The sequence below is a fragment of the Rhinolophus hipposideros genome (genome assembly GCF_964194185.1).
Source record: "Rhinolophus hipposideros genome assembly, chromosome: 7".
Lineage (NCBI taxonomy): Eukaryota > Metazoa > Chordata > Mammalia > Chiroptera > Rhinolophidae > Rhinolophus > Rhinolophus hipposideros.
Genome location: NC_138053.1, coordinates 77,301,669 through 77,323,178, shown reverse-complemented (window position 1 = coordinate 77,323,178; position 21,510 = coordinate 77,301,669). Strand labels below are relative to the sequence as shown.

At 43.9% G+C, this 21,510-nt stretch overlaps 1 protein-coding gene across 2 annotated transcripts in view; it reads right to left on the bottom strand.

Moving 5' to 3' along the window:
* Positions 1-19,609, bottom strand: part of CAPSL (calcyphosine like) — a 36,201-nt gene extending 16,592 nt beyond the window's left edge. The window contains exons 1-3 of one of the 2 annotated variants that reach the window (XM_081054064.1): positions 19,519-19,609; positions 2,369-2,505; positions 61-238 (exon numbers count right to left, since the gene is read on the bottom strand). In XM_081054064.1, the coding sequence (XP_080910190.1) occupies positions 61-238; positions 2,369-2,505 (315 nt within the window). In that variant the 5' untranslated portion in view covers positions 19,519-19,609. Of the gene's footprint in view, positions 1-60; positions 239-2,368; positions 2,506-18,959; positions 19,154-19,518 lie in introns of those variants that run through there. The other variant, XM_081054063.1, reaches the window with a different exon arrangement.
* Between the last annotated feature and the right edge of the window lie 1,901 nt (positions 19,610-21,510).

Below are 21,510 nucleotides of genomic sequence, written 5' to 3'. Positions count from 1 at the left end.
CCAACCCAAACCACGTGAAAGCCAAACTCGGCAGACACACTGATTCATGGGGCCACTTACTCTTAATGTGAGAAGAAATTCATTGAAGTCTATTGTTCCATTCCCATCCTTATCAAACCTCCGGAAAAGCTCTTCTGCCTCTTCCTTTTCCATGACCACAGCATAATCATTTAACCCTTTCACAAATTCTTTGAAATCAAGAGTTCGGTTATTATTGTCATCCATGATTCGAAATACTCTGAAGAAAATACACACACACACACAAAAAGAAAAAACATCCCCACAAAAACAAAGTTAAGCATAAAGATTTTTAAAAAGAAAACCATTCTCAAAGTTTTTCAAAGAAAAATACAGAAGTTTTAGATTCTTCTCTGAACCCCCATCCCCAAACTGGAGAACCTCTTCCCAGCATCTCATAAAAGAAAAGAAACCTTTGGGGGGGGGGCGGAAGTACTGTATGAATCCAACTGACACCCCAGTAACAACAAGCCCATCTAGAGCTTGGATCTTGGTCTCTAACACAATTCTCCAATAACAGGAACTGGACTTCTTGGAGAAGTGACTGATTCTGGGATTGGGGCAGATAATACGTAAGATGATCTTATACCAGAAAGTAAGAAAGTGCTCTGCAAGAAACAGACAAAACCAGTAATGGGGGTACATCAATGGGACACAGGAGCCAGCTGAAAGAGCTCCCAAAGCCCAAACTGGAACAATTTGAACAATAAAATAAAGTAGTGTTAGATTATAACCTAAAGTATAAAATAAATACCCATGAGTCCATACTGGTTTAAGTAAATGATTGAATAAGTCAGTGTGGGAGAAGAGACAAATTTTTCTGGCAGAACAATTCCAAATAAATTATGTCATACTCTGCCCTCAAGTTGGGAAAGGATACTCCCTACTTCCTAAGTTTTAGTGGCTCTGCATAGAGACTTCCTTTCAAAGAGTACAATATGGAAAGGGTGGGGGGCAGTGTAACTTTACATTGGAGAACCCAGACAAACACTGTTTCGACAAGGTGAGCAAGATCAACATCAATAACAACAAATCATGTTGACAGTAGGCATCCTTGAGATGATGTAGAGAAAATGACACTTTGTACTTTTGTGGTCCAAAAAAATCCATCACCCCAGTATAATCACTAGAAGAAAGGGGAAGGGACCACCATTTGAGTTGAAGAGAGATTTGGGGAAGGGCAAGAACAGTAAAGGGGAGAAGGTAACAGGCACCTTCCAGCAAATGGCCAAGGATGGGACAGTGTCTGTTCACAATACCCTGGCTCCCAGTGAAGGGGCTGGTAGGGGGTGTGGCATAGGCAGCAGGAAGGATTCAACTAAATGGTCCATGAGCGGAAGGGAGGGCGGTGATTCTGAGGGTCTGCACCAAGGATAATAATGTGGACTCAGGATGAAGGAGGTGGACGCTGGAGTGACACAACATTGTAGGGAAGTGGGCTTGCCTTCCCATTGGCCTGTGACAGCCTGGCCATCAGGGTTCACATGCCCACAGCCTGGGCTTCTGACAGAGCTGGGCTTAGTCTGAGAATTTGGCACTCTTAAAAGTGACAATTCCCGATGCTCAGTACCTTGCTGGAAACGAAACCTTCCACCGCCTTCAGATGTGAGGTTGGATTTCCCTGCCATGATACTCTCTACTTCTCTAATGGACAACTTCTCTTTTCACAAAGATACCCATTTTTGTGACTCTCAGTCTCCTACTCTAAACCCTCCATGAGCGCTAGAGAAGACTTCTTCACCTATGAATACTCTGAGACGTGTACAGTGCCTGGCCCGGGCAGGCGTTCGATCAGGGAGGCTTACAATCTCCTTCCCCTTGGGTTTCTCAGTCCTGAGGGCTACTCACACTATCCGAGAGCCAGAGACCAGGACCTGCAGAGCTGGGGAACCCCATTGGCAGTGAGCTGCATATTACCCAACAGGCAATTTCAGTGCCTCTGAAAATGGACAAGACATGACTACCTAGGAGAAAAACTCCAAGTTCTGCAATCGTGTCTAAATCACTATTCCTTCCTCCTTCTTCCAAGCCCCTATTGTCACAACTTACGAAAATGTTTCTCTCTTTGTCACGCTGGGTGTCTCCAGTACTGGGGCAAGCTTCTCCCTTCACCTCAAATTCTCCCAGTAGCTGCACTTTCTTGCAGCAGACATGGATCTTGCTGAATCTTGGACTAAAAACCAAATGGTGTCACAAGGTACCTCAGAGATCAATTCTTCCAAATTCTGCATTTACAATTAAGGGGAGACCCCAGGAGCAAGTGACTTGCTCAAGGTCACATCGGTATGCCTCTCTAGCTGTGCCCTGCCTTTCTCCTCCATCTCCCTGCCACCCATGGCCAGGGTCCTACCTGCCAAGTCCTTTGATGCCTGCGGAGCCCCTGGCCAGGCACTGCAGTCGAAGCCTTTCAATGGGGTCGGTGGTCGTGGTGAGCTTTTTGTTGGCTTGGATCGCCATCTCTCTGTCATGGCGTGCTGTCCCTGCCATCTGAGAGGGAATCCACAACACATTAGCAGAGCTCAGGCCTCTGGCTGAGCAGGGTGACAGAAGTCTCGCCGAGAAGGAAATTTACAGCACACTTTCTCATTTACTTCCTAAGAACAGTCCCTAACTTCCCAGAATTTCCAATTTTCAGCTCTACTGTGTGCCTGGAATATTTATTGCTTACTTATCTAGCCCTGAGGACATCTAATATCTCCAGCCTGGACAATAGTTTTAATTATAGAGCCATTCCCCAATATGCTTTCATCTTTCTGAAACTCGTCCCACCATAAAAAAAAAAACCCATTTCTCTAAACTCTTTTTGAGCCAACCTTATGTGCTTTATTCTTTTATTTAGAATTCTCCATACTTCCTTTGACTCCACCTTTTATACTCTCCTCTTTGGTGCGACCATTATTTTTTGTTGCTTCTGTCTTCACTGAGATGCTCAGCCCTGTGTCCTTTATGATTCCTACCAGAAACCGGTGTTTTCCTTGAATAGCAGGTAAGTGTCCACTTAACACCTAACTAGGTTCTCAGGACAGAAACAAAAGGTCAATAGACACTATCTCTCTTGACAAACAGATTTATCTTTTTTTCCGTACATGTTTGGCTTGTGTGTGTTAAATATTCAGAAATAGGAGAGAGGGTGGGTGTGATGGAGCACCACCTCGTGGGAGGTCCTTGAGCCACTTACAACCTCCTGCAGCGGGGCCTGAGCTCTGAGAAGCTGCACAGCAGTGGGAACCTACTGGACTGGGCCTGGTGACCCCGGTTCTAGTCCTGACTCATCAACCCCGCTCCTGGTAGTTTCTTCAATTTTTCCTCCTCTGTTAAATGGAGGGAAAGGATTAGACGATCTTTAAGTTCCATCCCTGCTCCAAAAACCACTAACCCTCATATAAGCCCCCGACCCAGCAGGTGGGGCATTCTAGATATTACTCTTCACTGTGAATTGTGAATGAAAGGAGCAGGAGAGCTTGATAGATACACGAAGAACAGCATACGCGGCGCTGAAAAATGATGTTAGACTGGATCCGCCCTTGACTCACGGGCTCCCCCTGCCGCCAAAAGCCAGCACATCTTCTGAGGACTACCTTGGGACGGGATTCTGACTTGTGCCCTCTAAGACTGTTCCTCTCCAATACAACCCATTAGGTCTCCCTACAAAGTTCTCATTTAACCTTAGAGAGGGAATCTCAAAAATAAAAGAGACCAGAATAGGTCATTCAGGGGTGCAGATGCTTAACTGCCTCCTTTCCTCCAGCCCCTCCCAAGAGCCAAGTCATGGGTCTCCTCCCTGTGTCTCCTTTTTTCTGATCCCCATCAGATGGGTGAAGACAACAGTAATCATTCTCAGTTCTCTTGGACACAAGGTCACAGAGCAGACCTTTGCCTATTAGATCCCAGCCGTATTTACTCCATATTAGGAAGAAATTTCTCTGCCTAAAGCTAATATGGAGCCTTCCATACTCCCTCCAACACCAAAAGCAGAGGTTCCCTGGGATTCCAGATGGCTGCACACAGCACTTTGAGAGACCTGCCTCTCCCCCAATGTCAGGCATATACAGAGAGTGTGATCTAGATTCTCATCCTACAAGGACACCTGTGTCCTAGGTCGGTTGCCTTCCGGGCAGCATTAACTTTTCTAAAGCCTCTGTTTGCCTGCTACTATTTTGTCACATAATCTCAAGCTGACAATTCCCAGACCTTGTCCGCAGCTTCTAGCTCTCACACCACCCCCACAGAATCCCTCAGCCGCAACGAGAATCCTGTGTTCACCGACACCGATTCACTAACATCTCCTGCTCCCTTACTTGTCTTTGCCTGAGGCACTTCCTGACCCTCACCATATGCTGCTAATGGCACCATCCTTGGCCCCACCCTTCCCTCTCCTTTCACCATGCCCTCCTCATTCTCTACATTCTACCTCACAGCCTGCTCCTTCCCAGACCCTGTTTTTTGGGTTGTTTTTTTTTTTGGATCCTCTCTCTTGCTCAGTGTTACTGGCCCAATGGTGGTCCCCAGCCACTCACCTCCCTGTCTTCATTTCCACTACTTATTCCTTACCTTTTTCATGCTATTCTACCTACTCTGGTTTTCCACATGATCCATGGCAGCAGGTGGGGAATGGAGAGAGACATAGACTAAAACCCCACAGTGAGGAGGGTGAGATCTAGTGCCCAGATATGAGAGAGAAGGCAAGAAAAGGAACCCCTGTGGGGGCCTCTTTTCACACCTTTGGTATAATATTTAAACTGCAATTGCTAACATTTATTGGGCTCCCACTGTGTGAGGATATATCCAGTCATAAACCTAGCATGTACCCAGTCATAATCCTAGGAGCTAAATTGAAAACAGGGACTCAAACAAATACATGTACACTCATGTTCACAGCAGCACTATTCATAATAGGCAAAAGGCAGAAACAATCCAAATGTCCATCCATGGACGAGTGGATGAACAGAACGTGTTATATACTGGGGGTGCCCAAAAAATGTATACAAGTGGACATTTTGTCAATGTTGCTGAAGCAGTAGTTCAGCATTATCAGAAGACTCTGGATGCTGATGGTAACCCCTTTGAGCACCTCCTATAATTGCAGAAGTCAAACATGACTTGTATTCATCTTTTGTTATCGGTATATATTGAGTATTACAATTTGAATAGTTTTTTCCTTTCTTAAAATGTGTATACATTTTTGGCCCCCTCTGTATACATACAGAGGAATATTATTCACCCATGAAAAGAATGATACATGCCACAACATAGATGAATCTCAGAAACATTACGCTAAGTGATAGACTCCAGACACAAAATATCACATATTGTATAATTCCATTTATATGAAATGTCCAGAATAGGCAAATTCATAGAGACAGAACACAGATTAGTTGTTGTCAAGGCTTACAATGGGGCAATGGGGAGAGACTGCTTAATGGGTGTGGGGTTCCCTTTTGGGGTGATGAAAATGTTTGGAACTTAATAAAGGTGCTGGTTGCACAATGTTGTGAATGTCCTGTATATTTTTAAATGGCTCATTTTATGTCATGTGAATTTCATCTCAATTAGAAAAGAAAAACCTATGAGCTAGTTATAACTATGATTCTTATTTCACAGATTAAAAAATCAGGGCTCAGAGAAATCAGGCAGGTGGCCCAGGTCCCCCAGTTGGTCCCCCAATTCACACAGTTAGGACAACAGGACCCTGACTCATCATGCACTGCCACCATCTCCTTTGGCCAACTTGGGAACTAAGGCTTGGGTTGGTAACGCAACTTGCCCCAAAGTCCTGGCCAACACCCAACACAGGGCTTCTGACTCTCAAGTACGGCTCTTTCAACTCCACCAGCTTTGTGAAGTACCATGTTTCCCCAAAAATAAGACCTAGCTAGACAATCAGCTTAATGCGTCTTTTGGAGCAAACATTAATATAATATAAATATAATATAATATAATACAATACTATACTATACTATACTATACTATACTATATTATATTATATTATATTATAGACCTGGTCTTATAATAAAATAAGACCGGGTCTTATATTAATTTTTGCTCCAAAAGACACATTAGAGCTGATTGTCTGGCTAGATCTTATTTTCGGAGAAACACGGCAATACAAAAAGATTTCAAAGCCCAATCTGATGGCACCCTCTCCTAGGAGAGCAGGATAGAGTCAGGGAGAACATCCCACCAGTTCTACATTCTGTGGTTGACACTACCCAGTGACAATGCAACGAGTTACGTCTGCAGTCTAATGTGGTATATTCAGAAACAATTTTACATTCTCTCCTGCCAACCTACTATGACTACTTGAAATGCCCACATTAACTGCCTTTTTGAAAAATTAAATTTATTGGGGTAACATTGGTCAATAACGTTACGTAATTTTCAGGTGTACCACGTAATACTTCGATATCTGTATACTCTACTGCGTGCTCCCCACTTGAAGTCTAGTCGCCTTCCGTCACCATATACTTGGCCCCCTTTACCCACTTCTCCATCCGCCACCCTCTTTCCCCTCTGTAACCACCATTCTGTTGTCTGTATCTATAAGTTTGTTTTTGTTTTGGTAGTTTGTTATCTTTTTGTTTCATATTCTACATATGAGTGAAATCACAAGATTTTTGTCCTTTGTATGTTTAGTGACCCAGTTCATCAACAAAGAGTTAATATTTTTTGCATGCTACTTTCAAGGCGCCAGTGCTGGAATGGAGAGATTGGTCTGAGAAGCAAGCCTTTGATTAGGATCTTAAATGTGAGTACTTAAGTCCCATAGTTAAGCATTATAGGAAGCATAAAGTTTACTTAAAAACTGGGGGCTTTTAAAGAAGGCAAGATCAGGTAGGGTGTTCGTGAAGAAGGGCGATACTCAGACCATCTGAAGTTTTCCTGAAGGCACCAGGCACCGGGGTAACAGTCTGCCGCCAAACATGTGTCACTGAGCTCACAGGACTGCACAAAGCGTCCCTGACTCCAGAAGTCCCTCTCTGAGCACCAAGCCGTCTGCACGGTGATAACAGAGCCCAACCAGCCAGGCGGGTGCAAGGCCCCGGGAATGAGCTGCCCTCCAGATGCACTTGGTCACAGCGTCACCTGGTGTTAACATAGCATCTGCTCATTTCTCCGGCCAGGCGTTCATTGAGTCCATTCCTTCCACAAATGTCTACAAGGGGCAACAAGAAAGTACCGGGCATTGTGGTAGGGGTTGTGGAAAGAGGCAATGAGACATCCAGTGCAAGGAGCCTAGGGAGTTGGGGGAGCAACCCAACTACGGAGCTGCAAAAAAATCGGAAAAGGGAGGCTACCCCAGCCTCAGAGTGGGGCTTTCTGAAGACGTCTCAGAAGTGATGTCTAAGCTTTAATCCTGAAGGAAGGCTGTAGTTATTCAGGCTAACGTTGTGGGGATGGAAGAAGGAAGGGCAATGCATACTTACTTCCCAAGTGCCTTGTAAGGCCAGAATGAAAGAGAAGACAGTACAATAGGAGAAATGCAAGTATTTAGGATGATTGGAAGATTAGGGATGAGTGTGCCAGGTGAGATAAAGAGTTGTGGAGACGGGGAGGGAATGTGGAAAGGGGATATTTGGAGAGAGGTGAAACTAGGCAAGTATGTGGGCACCAAAGCACAAACAGCCTGGGACATGGCGATCGGGAGTTTGGATTCTGTACTGAGAGCAACAGGAGACCCCAAAGGGTTCAAATGAGGGAGCGACCGTCTGCATTGTAAAAAGAGCACGCTGGATGCAGTGTGGAGAACAGGCAGGAAAGTGGGACAGTCTGACTTGTAAGAGATGAGAGGCCATGCTGGTGACAGTCAGGTGCGAGGTCTTGTTGCCTGGAAGGAGGCCTGGCAGTGTGAACACAGAAGATAAAGCGACTGGACAGGGAGATAACGGAGTGATGCCTGAGGGAGAGGGAGGGCTCAGGGCTGACATCCTGAACTCTTGCTGCTCTCTCCCCCACCCCCAGTGCCTGGTGGGAAGGGATATTCACAAAGCAATGAAATAAAGAGATCTAATAAAGAGATCTGGAGATTTGGGGTCATAGGCTGAGTGGAGGTGCCAGCATGCTGCCAAGCCAAAGGAGACTTTGTGGCCGAGGTCACCAGGTCTCACACTGGACACAGTTCTGGTTCCTTCATCCCATCATCCCAGTGCACAGGTGCCTGCCACTGCCAAAGCCTGGATTTCAAGAATCATTGTGGGACGGGATATGGAAAGCTGACAATTCTTGGAAGTTTGTCTCTTCATGATTCTCAGTGGGCTTCATGGGAGTTCTCTCACTGAGTTCAGGGACACATTTAAGCTGAATCTTTGAGGAAGCCTCAGGCTACACTTTATTGGATTGTCTTTGGTGTCTCCTAGTGGCAATACGCTGAGTTACATATTGTCATTTCTCAAAATCTCTCTCTCTCTCTTCCTCCCCCCCCCCCCCATGCTGGGTTGATTCTACAGCCAACAAGCTGCAACACAGAGGTGGATCTCAAAGCCAAAGAGGACGCCCCACAGACATCCATAAAGAGAAAGCACGAAGGGCTCCTACATCCTCTGATGCAAAATTCAAATAAATTGCCCACTCCACCCTCTGAAGAACCCTCCCCACTTTGGTTTCTCTGACACTACACTCCCCGTTTCCTCTTTCAGGAGAAGGACGGTTGCATGAGGAAACTGAGGCAGGTGTAGTGAACTCAGATGAACTTTAGAGGAGAGTTAGCCTGTGTAAAAGCACAGGGGGAAGGACAGAATTAGGTAACAGGAAGGCGCTGCAACGCTATGGGGACAAGGGTAGACCCTGACCCCCGCTCCATGCCGAGGAGGGAAAGCAGGCTCTTGCAGGGCGGCGGCGGGGCCGGGATGTGCCTGAATAGTCCTTTGCACCCCACTGTTGGGGGTGTTGAGACTAGACAAGGCACAGCATGATGTGAAGAAACTGCCCTATGAGGAGATGACAGAAGCCCAGCCTGTGTGAACAGCAGTACCTGCAGAGCATTCCAAGCTTTCCAAAGGCCTCCACCGCCTCTTGAAGCCATCAAGCCCATTCTGGGCCATGTAATGATTTTTACCTTAGGAACGTTTTTTTAGGCATTTCTGGAATTTAAATACCTGTGCCATTACATTAGCTGTTTCAATAGCAAGGGACCAGGAGTTGCTATAATAGCTCCATGTGGTTTTTAAAAACATTCTGCTTTTTGGAGAGAAGAGTAAGGCAATATAAAGAGCACGTAGCGAATGATTAAACTCATAGGGCTTCATACTCATTCCCGGGATGTGGGAAATGTATTTGCCTTATATTGAATTCGCATCCAAGTCAAAACTATTCTTATCTCTGCTAGCTTAGTCTTGACTGTGAGCATAGAGACAAGTTCCCACAGGAATGGCAGACATGAGGCGTTTTTCTCTCTGTACTTGGGAACTGGATATAAGGCTGACATTGTGATTTATATTCAGTGGATCTTTTAATACTTGAAATGTAATCCAGGGATGGGGAGAGACGTACAACAGACCATGTTTGAAGGCAACAGTTGCCATCTCTACTGACTTCAGTCCATTCAACTAACTAGTTATTACTATGTGGTACATAGCAAAACCCTGGAGTTTTTTAAGAAGTTTCCCCTCAGAAAATGCCCCTCTAGAGTAAATATTAGATTCTAGTGCTCAGAGTAGCTTAGCATGTGGCTAAGACGTCCCTCCTTTGAGTCTGAAATGAAAGACTCAGATCATTTGAAGAGAAACGTGTTTTTTGCCACAGAACGCTGGGGAAAAGGTGTCATGACAAGTGTGTCTCAGTGTTGTTGACATCTGTGAGAGTTCCTTCATCAAACGCATCTGAGCTCAATTCAACTAAACAGACCCTTTGCACCTCTAGCTACACGAGGGACTGTCTTCATTTTTCAGGTGGCTCCAAATGGGTATGATTTTGCCTCCAGGGCACATTTGACTTTTGGAGACACTGTTGGTTGTCACAACAGGGGTGAGAGGTGCTACTGGCATCTAGTGAGTAGAGGCCAGAGATACTGCTAAACACGTTAGCAGAACCCTTGACAAAAAAAAAAAAGAAGAAAAATTTCTCCAGTCCAAAATGGCAGGAGTACTGAGATGGAGAAGCCCAGTTGCAGAGAAAGACCTGGGACATCCAGGGATGCTGAGACCATCAGAGGCGCTGCTGAAAAATAAAGAAGCCCATGGTTACTCCACCCCAAACACAGCCAATTAGCATCTAGGTGTAAATGCTGAGGACCTGCATTCTAACATTGCCAGATGGTTTTGACATACACCTAAGTTTACGAATCTAAGCTAGAAGAGACACCAAGCCTCCTTCCTGTAGCAGAAGTAAGATCTTGTGGGGAAAGGCTAGAGGAAAGGCTGCAACATCACATAGGGTAAGATAGAGGCATGAAGAGAAGTGGTAGTAATAACCATTATGACCACATCAGGGGCCAAGCCCGCGGCTCAGTGCTTTCCACGCATCACCGCATCACCTCATGTGGAGGGGTCTATCGAATATTGCCGCCCTATTACAGAAAGTCAGCAGGGACTCCGAAAACTCGGGTCACTTACCTGAGAATGTCCCATGAGGCAGTGACTGGCATCTAGTTTTGTCTAAGTCACTGCATTCAACAGCTATACCTTGTGCTGATAAACTACTTTGGGAATTCCTAACAGGTCCACGAAATGAGATGAAGGAAAAGAAAAGCTTCAAGGAAGAGATTGCCCTGGAGTGCCAGAAGGATTTCCCTGCAGAGGAAGCCAGGACCCCACAGATCCTAGATATGACCCTTCTCTCACCTTGGGGTCCTTGCTCAAGTTTCCAAAACTTTAAGGCTCAGTATAAACTCCTTCTGGTTGAGATGAACAATTTCACTTAGTCTCTTCCTCTTGGAGCAGCGGTTTTCTGTTTGTTTTAATAAAGTGATGTTCCAGGTGTTTGGGTTTTGTTTGTTTGTTTGTTTCTTTGTTTCTTTGTTTGTTTGTTTGAAACCTAAACTCAAACTTACTGTGCTATCTTCCATAACATTTATTCTTTTCCCAAAAATTATTTTTAAAATTATTGCTTCAATGGGTAAATATATGAAATGTCTGGTTTTTGTTTGGATGGCCAACTTTCACACTAAATGTAAAGTATGACAATATTTAATCTATACTTTCCACATAAATATACTGTGGAACAGTATATGTCATCAAAGTGTGGCATACCACAAAAATATACTGTAGAATAGTATATGCCATCAAAGTGTGGCTCACCATATTTTCTCTGCACCAAAATACATTTTCTCAAGATATTTAAAATTCGTGTTTCAGCCATTGTCAGCGTGCAGGTGTCCACAGAGCCCATCTCTGCTAAGTTATCATCTTTTATTCTTTCTACCGATACTTGGAATCCATATTTTAATGTTTATGATATGGCCCAATTGAAGAATGTTTCATAAATATCATTGCTATTAGGTGTTCACTTCATACAGCTTCCTGAAATTTCACGTTATTTATTCATCCAGGGTTGGGATTAGAGCTAGGTAGGTAGGTGTCCAAGGCACAATGTTTAAGGCCCCCAGTCTCAGCATTGTGCAAATGTCAACCTTGCACTTGCCCAAGCCTGAGAGTGAGTCTACCTGAAATAATTTGTCCCAGGTCCCTACTTCGCCTCACCCTAGTCCTGGTACTGAATTCAACATAGGTTTATTGAATCCTTATTATATGCCACACCATAGCAATGAATGAGAGAGCCAAGGTCCCTTTCAGGAGTTTACATTCATCAGGGTTTACATTCATCAGCTGATTTTCCAAACATTGCCAACAGGCTGACTCAAAGGTCACTCCTTTCTCTGCTACATTCCACTTTCAGTTGGGTGGCCACATTAAATGAGTACTAGCCAAAGAGACTCAAATGAAAGTGCTGAGGGCTCTGGGAGAGCTCTCCCATCTCTTTGCCTTCTCCTGCCTTGCACAAAAATGCAACGTCTGGAGCTGTGGCAGCCTGTCTGCAATCATGAGGGAAGGGCAAAAGGAAATCACAGAGATACCTACTTAGAGCCCTAGTATCACTGAGGTACCGAGTCAACGTAACCAACTGCCTTACTCCACACTCCTGTCATATGAGAAACATAAGCCCCTGATTGCTTAATTCATTGTTGATCAGGGCCTCTGTTACTTGCAGCCCAAAATATTCCTAACTGGCACCATTTACCTAACTGGCAAAAGCTTATTCCTGCCGTGTTTAAGTTGACCATAGCTAATGACTTTTCCCTGGGTGAAACAACTAGCAATCCACTGGGAGGAGAGGTGCAGCTCCCCCTGGGAACTGGGAGGAGAGGTAAAATAACTCCATTGTAACCTCTTTTCTTGGTAGAATTTTACCAGCATTTAGCAGCCTCTGCAGCATTTTTGGCTAAAGAGACTGAGAAGAACTGCTTACCATGATAATCAAGGACCCATGTACATAACACAATGTACTACAAGCCCCTGGTTACTAAAACACAGAGGCCGCAGGGTGACGGGATCCTTGGCAGAGCGAGCCTCCCCTGGGATTCTTGGGAAGCAGGAGCTGTATCAACAGCATTCTCCTTGCCGTCTCCTTCTCCATCTCACTCTTCCCCTCTGCTCTTCCCTGAGTCTCTGGGGTTTTTACCAGAAGGTTACTTGCAATCCATTCTGAGTCAGGCAGCCTGCCAGATGGAAGGCCTTAAAGAAGCAGGGTAAGAAAACATCTAAACTACACAAAGGTAAGCAAAGCTTTGGGTGGATTTGAAAAAAAAAAAAAAAAAAGGAAAAACAAAACTTGTCTTTCAAACTCTTTGGTTGCGGTGACTGTACTCTTAGAACCAACCAACAAAGTACTTTTCAAATATCCCATTTTTTCAGGTGACATGAGGCCTTAGCCTCTGATTTCAAACCCACTACAAGGACAAATCCCCACTGTACATTTTCCTCCACTGAGTAAAGCCACAGCTCTGACCATCATTTGCCCTTTTGCAACATTAGTCACCAAAATCACTAACAAGGTTGGACAATTAAGTTCATGAACTTGCTGCAACGATGTTGCTAACCTTTTTTTAATATCAGAGGGATTATTCATTATGAATTTGTACCAACTGGACAAGCAGTTAACCAAGTTTACTATTTGGAAGTGCTGAAAAGGTTGCATGAAATAGTTACACGAAAACGACCTGAAATTTTCGCCAACAATTCATGGCATTTGCGTCACAACAATGCACCAGCTCACATGGCACTGTCTGTGAGGGAGTTTTTAGCCAGTAAACAAATAACCGTATTGGAACACCCTCGCTACACACCTGATCTGGCCCCCAGTGACTTCTTTCTTTATCTTCAGATAAAGAAAATATTGAAAAGAAGACATGTTGATGACATTCAGGATATTAAGGGTAATACGGCGACAGCTCTGATGGCCATTCCAGAAAAAGAGTTCCAAATTGCTTTGAAGGGTGGACTAGGCGATGGCGTCAGTGATACCGTCCCAAGGGGAGTGCTTCGAAGGTGACCATAGTGATATTCAGCAATGAGTATGTAGCACTTTTTCTAGGATGAGTTCTCGAACTTAATTGTCACATCTCGTATTTAGGAACTATTTCACAGTCACTTAAAACTCTTCTTTTGGACTCATTTGCCTATTTGGTGTTTATTTTATAGCCACTTAGAAATCCAGTCAATTATTTGCATCCTACATGCTCTTAACTGGTACTTGCAGAAAACCAAACAGTGCTAATGAATAGAAATCTAATGTCACAGTGCCAACGTCAGTGTGGGTTGGCATGTCAGATAGAAATTGTGTCCAGCTACTCACAACAGAAAGTGACTGTCTCTGAAAATGAGAGAGGTTTACTTGCCTCTCATGTAAAAGAAGTCTGGAGGCAGTTCATTGTAGTGGTCAAGCTCCCAAGAAACCTTTGTACCTTATCACGAAAACACGGGACCATACAAAAAATACAACAGAAATAAGGAACATTAATTAAGCACTTATTCTGCCAGGCTCTCTGCTAAAGGGGTGGCCTGTGTTTTACAAATTATTTACAATCAGTTTGCTTAGAACAGAAAACATGTTGGTATAAAGTAGATTTTGATAATTCTTATAGTTTACAAAGTGCTTCTACATGCATTAGAGGGCGTGTGGCCATTCATATTTTACAAAATAAGCAAACTGAGGTACTTCTCTAGACGAACAAGGGAGGGAGGGTGTTCCTGGAAATGGGGAAGTGTGTACAAAGGCACAGAGATAGAGGACATCATGGTGTGTGGGGGAGTTGTGAGTAGGTGTAGATGCAGAATAGATTTTGAAGGGGTGGAGGAATCCGAGAAACAAGGCTAGAGAGATAGGTAGGGCCAATGTATGCATCAAATGCTAAGATGTTTGCTCTTTACCTGTACACAGTGAGGAGCCATCAAAGGGTTTTAGATGAGAGTAGGAAGTTCAGATTTCCATTTTATAAAGATTTCTCTGACAGTCATCTGGAGGATGGATTGGAGGAGGCAAGACCGGAGGCAGGGAACTAGATAAGAGGCAATTCCAGTAGCGGAAACGGAAGATGACCATGTCCTGCACTTAGGTGGCACCAATGGCAGTGGAGGTGAGAGAAGGAGCAGAGATGCAGGAGGTATCCATACGATGAAATTCCACAGGACTTGGCCGCTGATTTGGTGAAAAGGAGACTAAAGGAGCAGTTGAAACCCAAAGGGTGTTCCCCAGCCCTTGCTCCTAGGCACCCCATCACCACCACAAGTTACTGAGAGAGACATGGCCCCCTTGAGGCCAAGAGCACAGCCCCTTCCATGCAGAGACACCCAGCCTTTCTTCAATTCCTTAGTCCATTATAAATCTGCTAATTCTCATTGGCCTCTGAACAATTGACAATCTTCACTGTTTAGCTCAGTATTCTGTCTGCCCAGACCCCTATCCTGATCCATTCCCCATCCATATTTGTGCTACAAGAAGTCCACCTCTGTGAACTGCCTTAACCAGGTTTCTCTGTTCCCTGGCTTCCAGCTGGATTGAATCCCCGGGAGGCACCAGCAGGAGATCTGAGGGCAGGAGGAGAGAGAAGTTGGAGTAGTTAGATCCCTGGCTTCCTCCACCCGCCACAGTTGTCAGTTGTCTCCTGCCCTCAGATCTCCTGCTGGTGCCTCCTGGGGATTCAATCCAGCTGGAAGCCAGGGAACAGAGAAACCTGGTTAAAGCAGTCTTACACCAAACACAGCGCTCTCTGGAGCAACACTCAGGCTGAGATCAGTAAGGGGTCCTCTTCTTGACCCTTCAGGTCTAAGGATGATTTTCCCTCCTCACTGTGGCAGCCTGGGGGTGTTTCCTCATCCCTTATCTATATCCCCCAGCCCTAGCCATATCTTTGCAAACTGTCCTTCATTTCATCCTTTTCTGTCACTACTTTTGAATGTGCCATCCATTTCCTGCCAAGAGGCTGACTGGTACAATGTCTTTATCCCACCTGGTACCCGAAGTTGCCTGAGGAACTCTCCTTCTGCAGTTTTCTCAGATAAAGGTGACTCTTACCCCAAATTCTAAGTGCTAAGGTAGCTCACAGTCTCCACAATACACCTGCCACCTCCACATCGTGCCCCATCCTCACATCCTTCTTTGAAGCACAGCCCAGCTGGGCATCCTCCCCGTGGCCCTCTTTGGCTCTGTCCTGTCCTAAATTACTAAGACTCTGGGTCCTGCCTCAAAGACCTCCTCTGCATCCCAAGTGTCCTCATCAATCCAGGCAACCTCAGAGCTCATCTGGGCCATCCATCCAACATGTAGCCAAGAAGGTTCTAAAGCACCTTGATTTCTACCAACTTCACCTGCTCACATTATTCACATGCCTTTTCAAGACCATCTCTTACATTTTGTCACCAGCCAAAGCCGGTCTCCTCTGAAAGTTCAAAATTCAGCATCCATTTTCTTCCCACCTTTCAGTTTCATTCCTGCAACCACAGATGCGTGTGACCTTGCAAAACCTCGAGACGCATGGTCCTGTATTTTCTCCACAGCCGTCATTCGCCCCATTCTCCTTTATGGATCCACTTCCTTCCCTCTCCACTCTAGACACGTCAGTGCATCATTCTGATCACTCCTTACCAGCACCTTCTTTCTCAGCCCTCATTCGTCAATCTCCCGCACTCCCTTATGCGTAATTTGCTTCAATTTGTGAGTCCTCTCCTTAAAGGCGGGCTATCCAGTGCAACTGAACAAGCCCACAAGCCGGGTAGACAGGTGCTACTGACATTTATTCTTTAACGACAGCTAAGCCTTCAGAAACATGCACCGATGCTTCTGTATGACATTGGTTAAGTTCTTCTTTCAATCTTCTCAGAGGCCAATTCAAACCTTTGCCACTCTCCTGCACAGCTTGTCTTGAAACTCACAGTAAAAACAGAGCTACCGGTAGGACCTCACGCACACCACCTTCCTCCAAGACTAGAGGTATTTATCTCGAGACCATCCTGGCTTTGTCTTCCCTCCCCGAGAGGGAGTGCCGAATTTCCTCCCATTTAAGAATAATCTCTCCACCTACCACATATGTTCCTGTACGTCCTGGACCCTCAGTCATCTGTTCTGCTATTTTCCTCCTCTCCACCAGCAGCTCCTTTAGTTCATGAATCTGCAGTGGTCCCCTAGTCTTGAACTCCTTCTAGCTATCAACCTTCAAAGCCAAACTACTTGAAAGAGTCTCCAGTTTCTCCACTTGCTCCTGCCACAGTCATACTTCAATCCACCGCAATTTGGTCTGCACTCTGATGCTGCAATAAACACACTATCAAGGAGTCATTGCCAACCTGATTGCCAAATTCAACGGGCACTCTTGGTCCCTATTTCACTTCACCCAGCAGTTGGCTCTATTGATCATTCTTCCTTTTTGAAACTCTTTTCTCTCAATGTCTATGAATCAAATTTCCTCTGTCTCCCTCCCTCTGAGGTCTCATCTATTTGGTCTCTCCCATGTTTTCTGTCTGCTTTTTTAACTGCTACTGTCCCCCAGGCTTCAGTTATTTATCCTCTGCTCACTCTCCTACCATCCCATAGCAACCTCAGCCATATCCACTGATGCAATGAAGACTCTCAAATCTTTATTCCAACTCATGCACTTTCTTGAGCTTTGGAGCCAGATTTCAAATGTCCCACAAAATGTAGGCACTTCAACAACCTATAGACACTTCAAGTTTAATATTGCACAACTAAATGTATTGTCTTTTTCTCTTTATTCCTTGCCTCAGAATATGGCAACACCGTTCTCCCAGGCCACTAACTGAACATGATCCTAGACTCCTTCTCACCCTCTGCATCAAATCAGCGGCCAAGTCCTGTGGAATTTCATCGTATGGATACCTCCTGCATCCCTGCTCCTTCTCTCACCTCCACTGCCATTGGTGCCACCTAAGTGCAGAACCTGGTCATCTTCCATTTCCGCTACTGGAATTTCCTCTTATCTAGTTCCCTGCCTTCGGTCTTGCCTCCTCCAATCCATCCTCTAGATGACTGTCAGAGCAATCTTTATAAAATGGAAATCTGAACTTCCTACTGTCATCTAAAACCCTTTGATGGCTCCTCACTGTGTACAGGTAAAGAGCAAACATCTTAGCATTTGATGCATACATTGGCCCTGCCTATCTCTCTAGCCTTGTTTCTAGGATTCCTCCACCCCTTCAAAATCTATTCTGCATCTACACCTACTCACAACTCCCCCACACACCATGATGTCCTCTATCTCTGTGCCTTTGTACACACTGCCCCATTTCCAGGAACACCCTCCCTCCCTTACTGGTCTAGAGAAGTCCTTCTCTTCCTGGTAGAATCACTATGGTGAAGCCTCACGGAACCACTCTCAGCAGAGTGAAAGTGCTCACGTGTTCCTTTGCGTCTGTGCCAAGCCCACATAGCACCTACACTGCACTGTGAAATACCTCTTTGCTCGGTCCTACTAGACTACAATAAGGTCCTTAAAGAAAAGGGCTGTATCCTTGGTGTCCCCTGTCATCATGTATATCATCAGCACTTACCGTGATACTACAAGATGCTACTGGAATTGATAATAGCTGTTGTTATTAAGTAATTTTTATTTGAATATAAATACAAATGAATGCCCACAATTTAAATCTCAGTATTTAAAATGCACAATTACAAAATAAAGAGATTACTATAGCTGTAAGATTTTGAGGGAAAAATGAGAGCTCTAAAAATTGAGAAGAATTTCATCGACTGAGTGGTATTTAACTACATCCCAGACTGAAGGCAAGGCGGGTAGAAACGTGGATACACGGTATTGCCATTTACTACAGTCCTTCTTAACTTCATGATCAAGCAAATCAACTCTCTAATTTTTAGTAAGCTGTATCAGTCCATTTTAATAAGAATTCTGGTTCTAAGTGGTCAATTCACCAAGGTATAGCAGAAATAGCACAACTTTGAATGTCAGACAAACCAAGATCTGAATCAAAGCTTAATCTTTTGTTTTATGACTCGCAGATAATTTTTTTTAATTTGTATGTCTTTGTTTTTAAATTTTAGTATATTTTATTTCCCCAAATATATCCAAACTATTCTCATTTTAATATGTAATCAACATTTGAAAAATTGAGATATTTAACTTTTTTCATAGTAAGTATTTCAAATCCAGTATGCATTTTCCACTTACAGCACATTTCAATTTGGACAAGCCACATTTTAAGTGATCAGTAGACACACGTATGTAGTAACTACAGCATTTATTGACCAGTGCAAATCTAAACAGTAAGTCCCAAGAGGGCAGGGACCTTGTCTATTCTTTTAAGAATTTTATTAAAATATAGCTAACATACAATATTGTATTAATTTCAGGTGTACATCACAGTTATTCAACAATTATACCTAAAGAAGTGATCACCATGATAAGTCCAGCAACCATCTGACACTGTACCACGCTATCACAATATTATTCACTATATTCCTTACGCTGTACATTACTTACTTGTTTTATACCTGGACATTTGAAACTTTTATTCCTCTTCACCATTCCCCCATTTTTAAACTTTTCAGTTACAGTTGACAATCGATATTATTTTATATTAATTTCAGATATACAGCATAGTGGTTAGACATTCATATAATTTAAGAAGTGTGACTTGCAGATATTGAACCTTCCTGAAGCTCAGTTTTCTCAATGGTCATGCAGTCTAGTTACAGCAGTTTACCCAAACACTTCACACTCAGGTACCCAGTACCTAGCAACTGTTCAATGATGTTTATTTCCTTCCCCTTTACTGAATGAAATTGGTACACATTTGTATCTGAGCACCTCTTCACGAAGATGACAAAAGCCTCTCCCAACACTAAGCTTTCCTCCCTAGACTGACAGAACTCACATCAACCTTTAGGACTTCTTTTTGAAAGCAATCTCTCTCTCTCTCTCTCTCTCTCTCTCTCTCTCTCTCTCTCTCTCTCTCTCTCTCTCTCTCTCCCCCCCCCATCTGTCCTAAAATGAAACAAAAGTGATTATCTCAACTTAATACATAAAGAAATTGATTTACCTTAAATTCTAACCTGTTGCCACCAGTTGCTTGCAACTGAAACTATGGACGCTTTCTCCTGCACTGAGGAGACTGTTCCCCTCCCCTGCACCTTTGCCTCCTCCCTCTTCCCTTTCCTCCTCACACCTCCTAGTCTGCCCTCTGGTGCCAATTGGATTGCTTGGAATCACTGTTGCATACTCACAGCCTGATTGGCTCAGTTCATTGTCAGTCCATATCCTGGCCCTGCCTTTTCTCAAGTTTACAGTTCTGTTACCTAGGAAATCCAGTGCTGGTGAAAGCCCAAACTGTTTGCCTTAAGGGAGAAGCCAGCAGGAAGTTTTGCTGGCAACAGTTTGGTTTCTAGAAAGGCATCAAAACTTGCCTCTCATGTTGTATAAGATTATGTTCAGCAAATTCTCTTCTTTAGGCAACCTCTTCCTGCCCTTCTGCCGACGCCAGGCAGCTTACTGCTAGGGTGCTATTATCAGGTGACACTTAAAAGCACAACACCTGGGAGCAGGCAGGTATAATGAAAGGTGATTCAAAGTCCTCTGTATCTACACACCGATAGGAGGCCATTTCCCACTATTTCCATCATTAGTTTCTTTTCTCTTCTCATTTCACTCCTCAACTTTTTCTACCCTTGTTCCTTAACAATAAGTTTGCCAGATAAGAAGCCCTGTTTAGAACAACATACCTAAATCCTGCTCTCTTTCACTGTTGTACCTACAACATCCATCTTACCTCCTTCACTGCCACCCCTTCTCGCACTTCCGTCATGAAGTGGTGCAATGAACCAAGGACTAGAACTACAAAGACCTAAGTTCCACTTTCTGTTCTGCATTTTACATTATATGTAGTCAGGCAAGTGTGGTCATTGATTTCTATCATCTCTAGAGTGCACATTGTATCTGCCTTGTTAACTTCTCAGACTTGCCCTGGAGGTCAAGGAGGTGGTATTGTCTGTGGATTTTAATGACAATTTGCCTTGACTGAGGAGATTTCCAGCAAGGTGCGATTTGAGGGGACAAAAAAGTCTATGTATTAAAAAATATGTCCTTTGTCTCCCTTTTGGGGTTAGATGCTATTCTCAGAAAGCCTCACCCTATGGTGTGTGACACCTACCAAGCAGTAATAGGTACTGACCAAAAACACTCCTCCTTCTGCTGCCAACCTCGTGGTATTAAACGGCTCATTTCACTCTCACTGAATGAAATTACTCAGTTAAATTAGTAAGCTATTAAGGAGCAACCACTTAGACAAGATGTCTCACCAATGACAGGTAAGCCTGCCTTTGCATCAATCAGGAAGCCAATGGGAAGCCCCTGAGAGCTCTTAGAGGACTAAGAGAGGGTCTGGTTCATTTCTGCGTCTTCCAACATGCCCAGCACGGTACTTGGTACAAACACGAAATCAGCCAATGTTGGTTGAAGCAAATTAGTGAGCTGGGTAAAATATATTCATATTAAGGACACTTAGACTACAAAATGTGCTTTTCAAAAATAGCTAGTTCCTTGTACTAAATAGATTTGCATTACACCACAAGCATTTCATTTATTTCCTTTTACGTGGATAATTGGTTGACAGTAAATAAATAACCATCTTGCAATAACCTGCCGTTAGGATGTGCTAAATGTAACAATAGAAGATTGACACAGGGAAAAGAATCACATCCACTGAGCATTTAATGTAGATAGGCACACAAAGAATCAATATGTGATCACGTCTGATGGTAATGTAGAAATAGACAAGCAGAAGAATAACTACATAACAAAGGGAAACATAAATGACATATTGAACTTCATTTCAGAATCTTAAAGTGCACCTCCAAATATGCGTGTTTTATATGTAAATCCATAGTGTATGTCATGTTTCAAGCACAACAAAGCTTAACAAATTAAATATTTTGCCTGTGCTTATAATTTCTCAAATGTATGATTCTATGTTGTAATTATGGAAGGACCTCAGGTCTCCCTCACAAAATAAACATGGATGAAGTCTGAATATGTG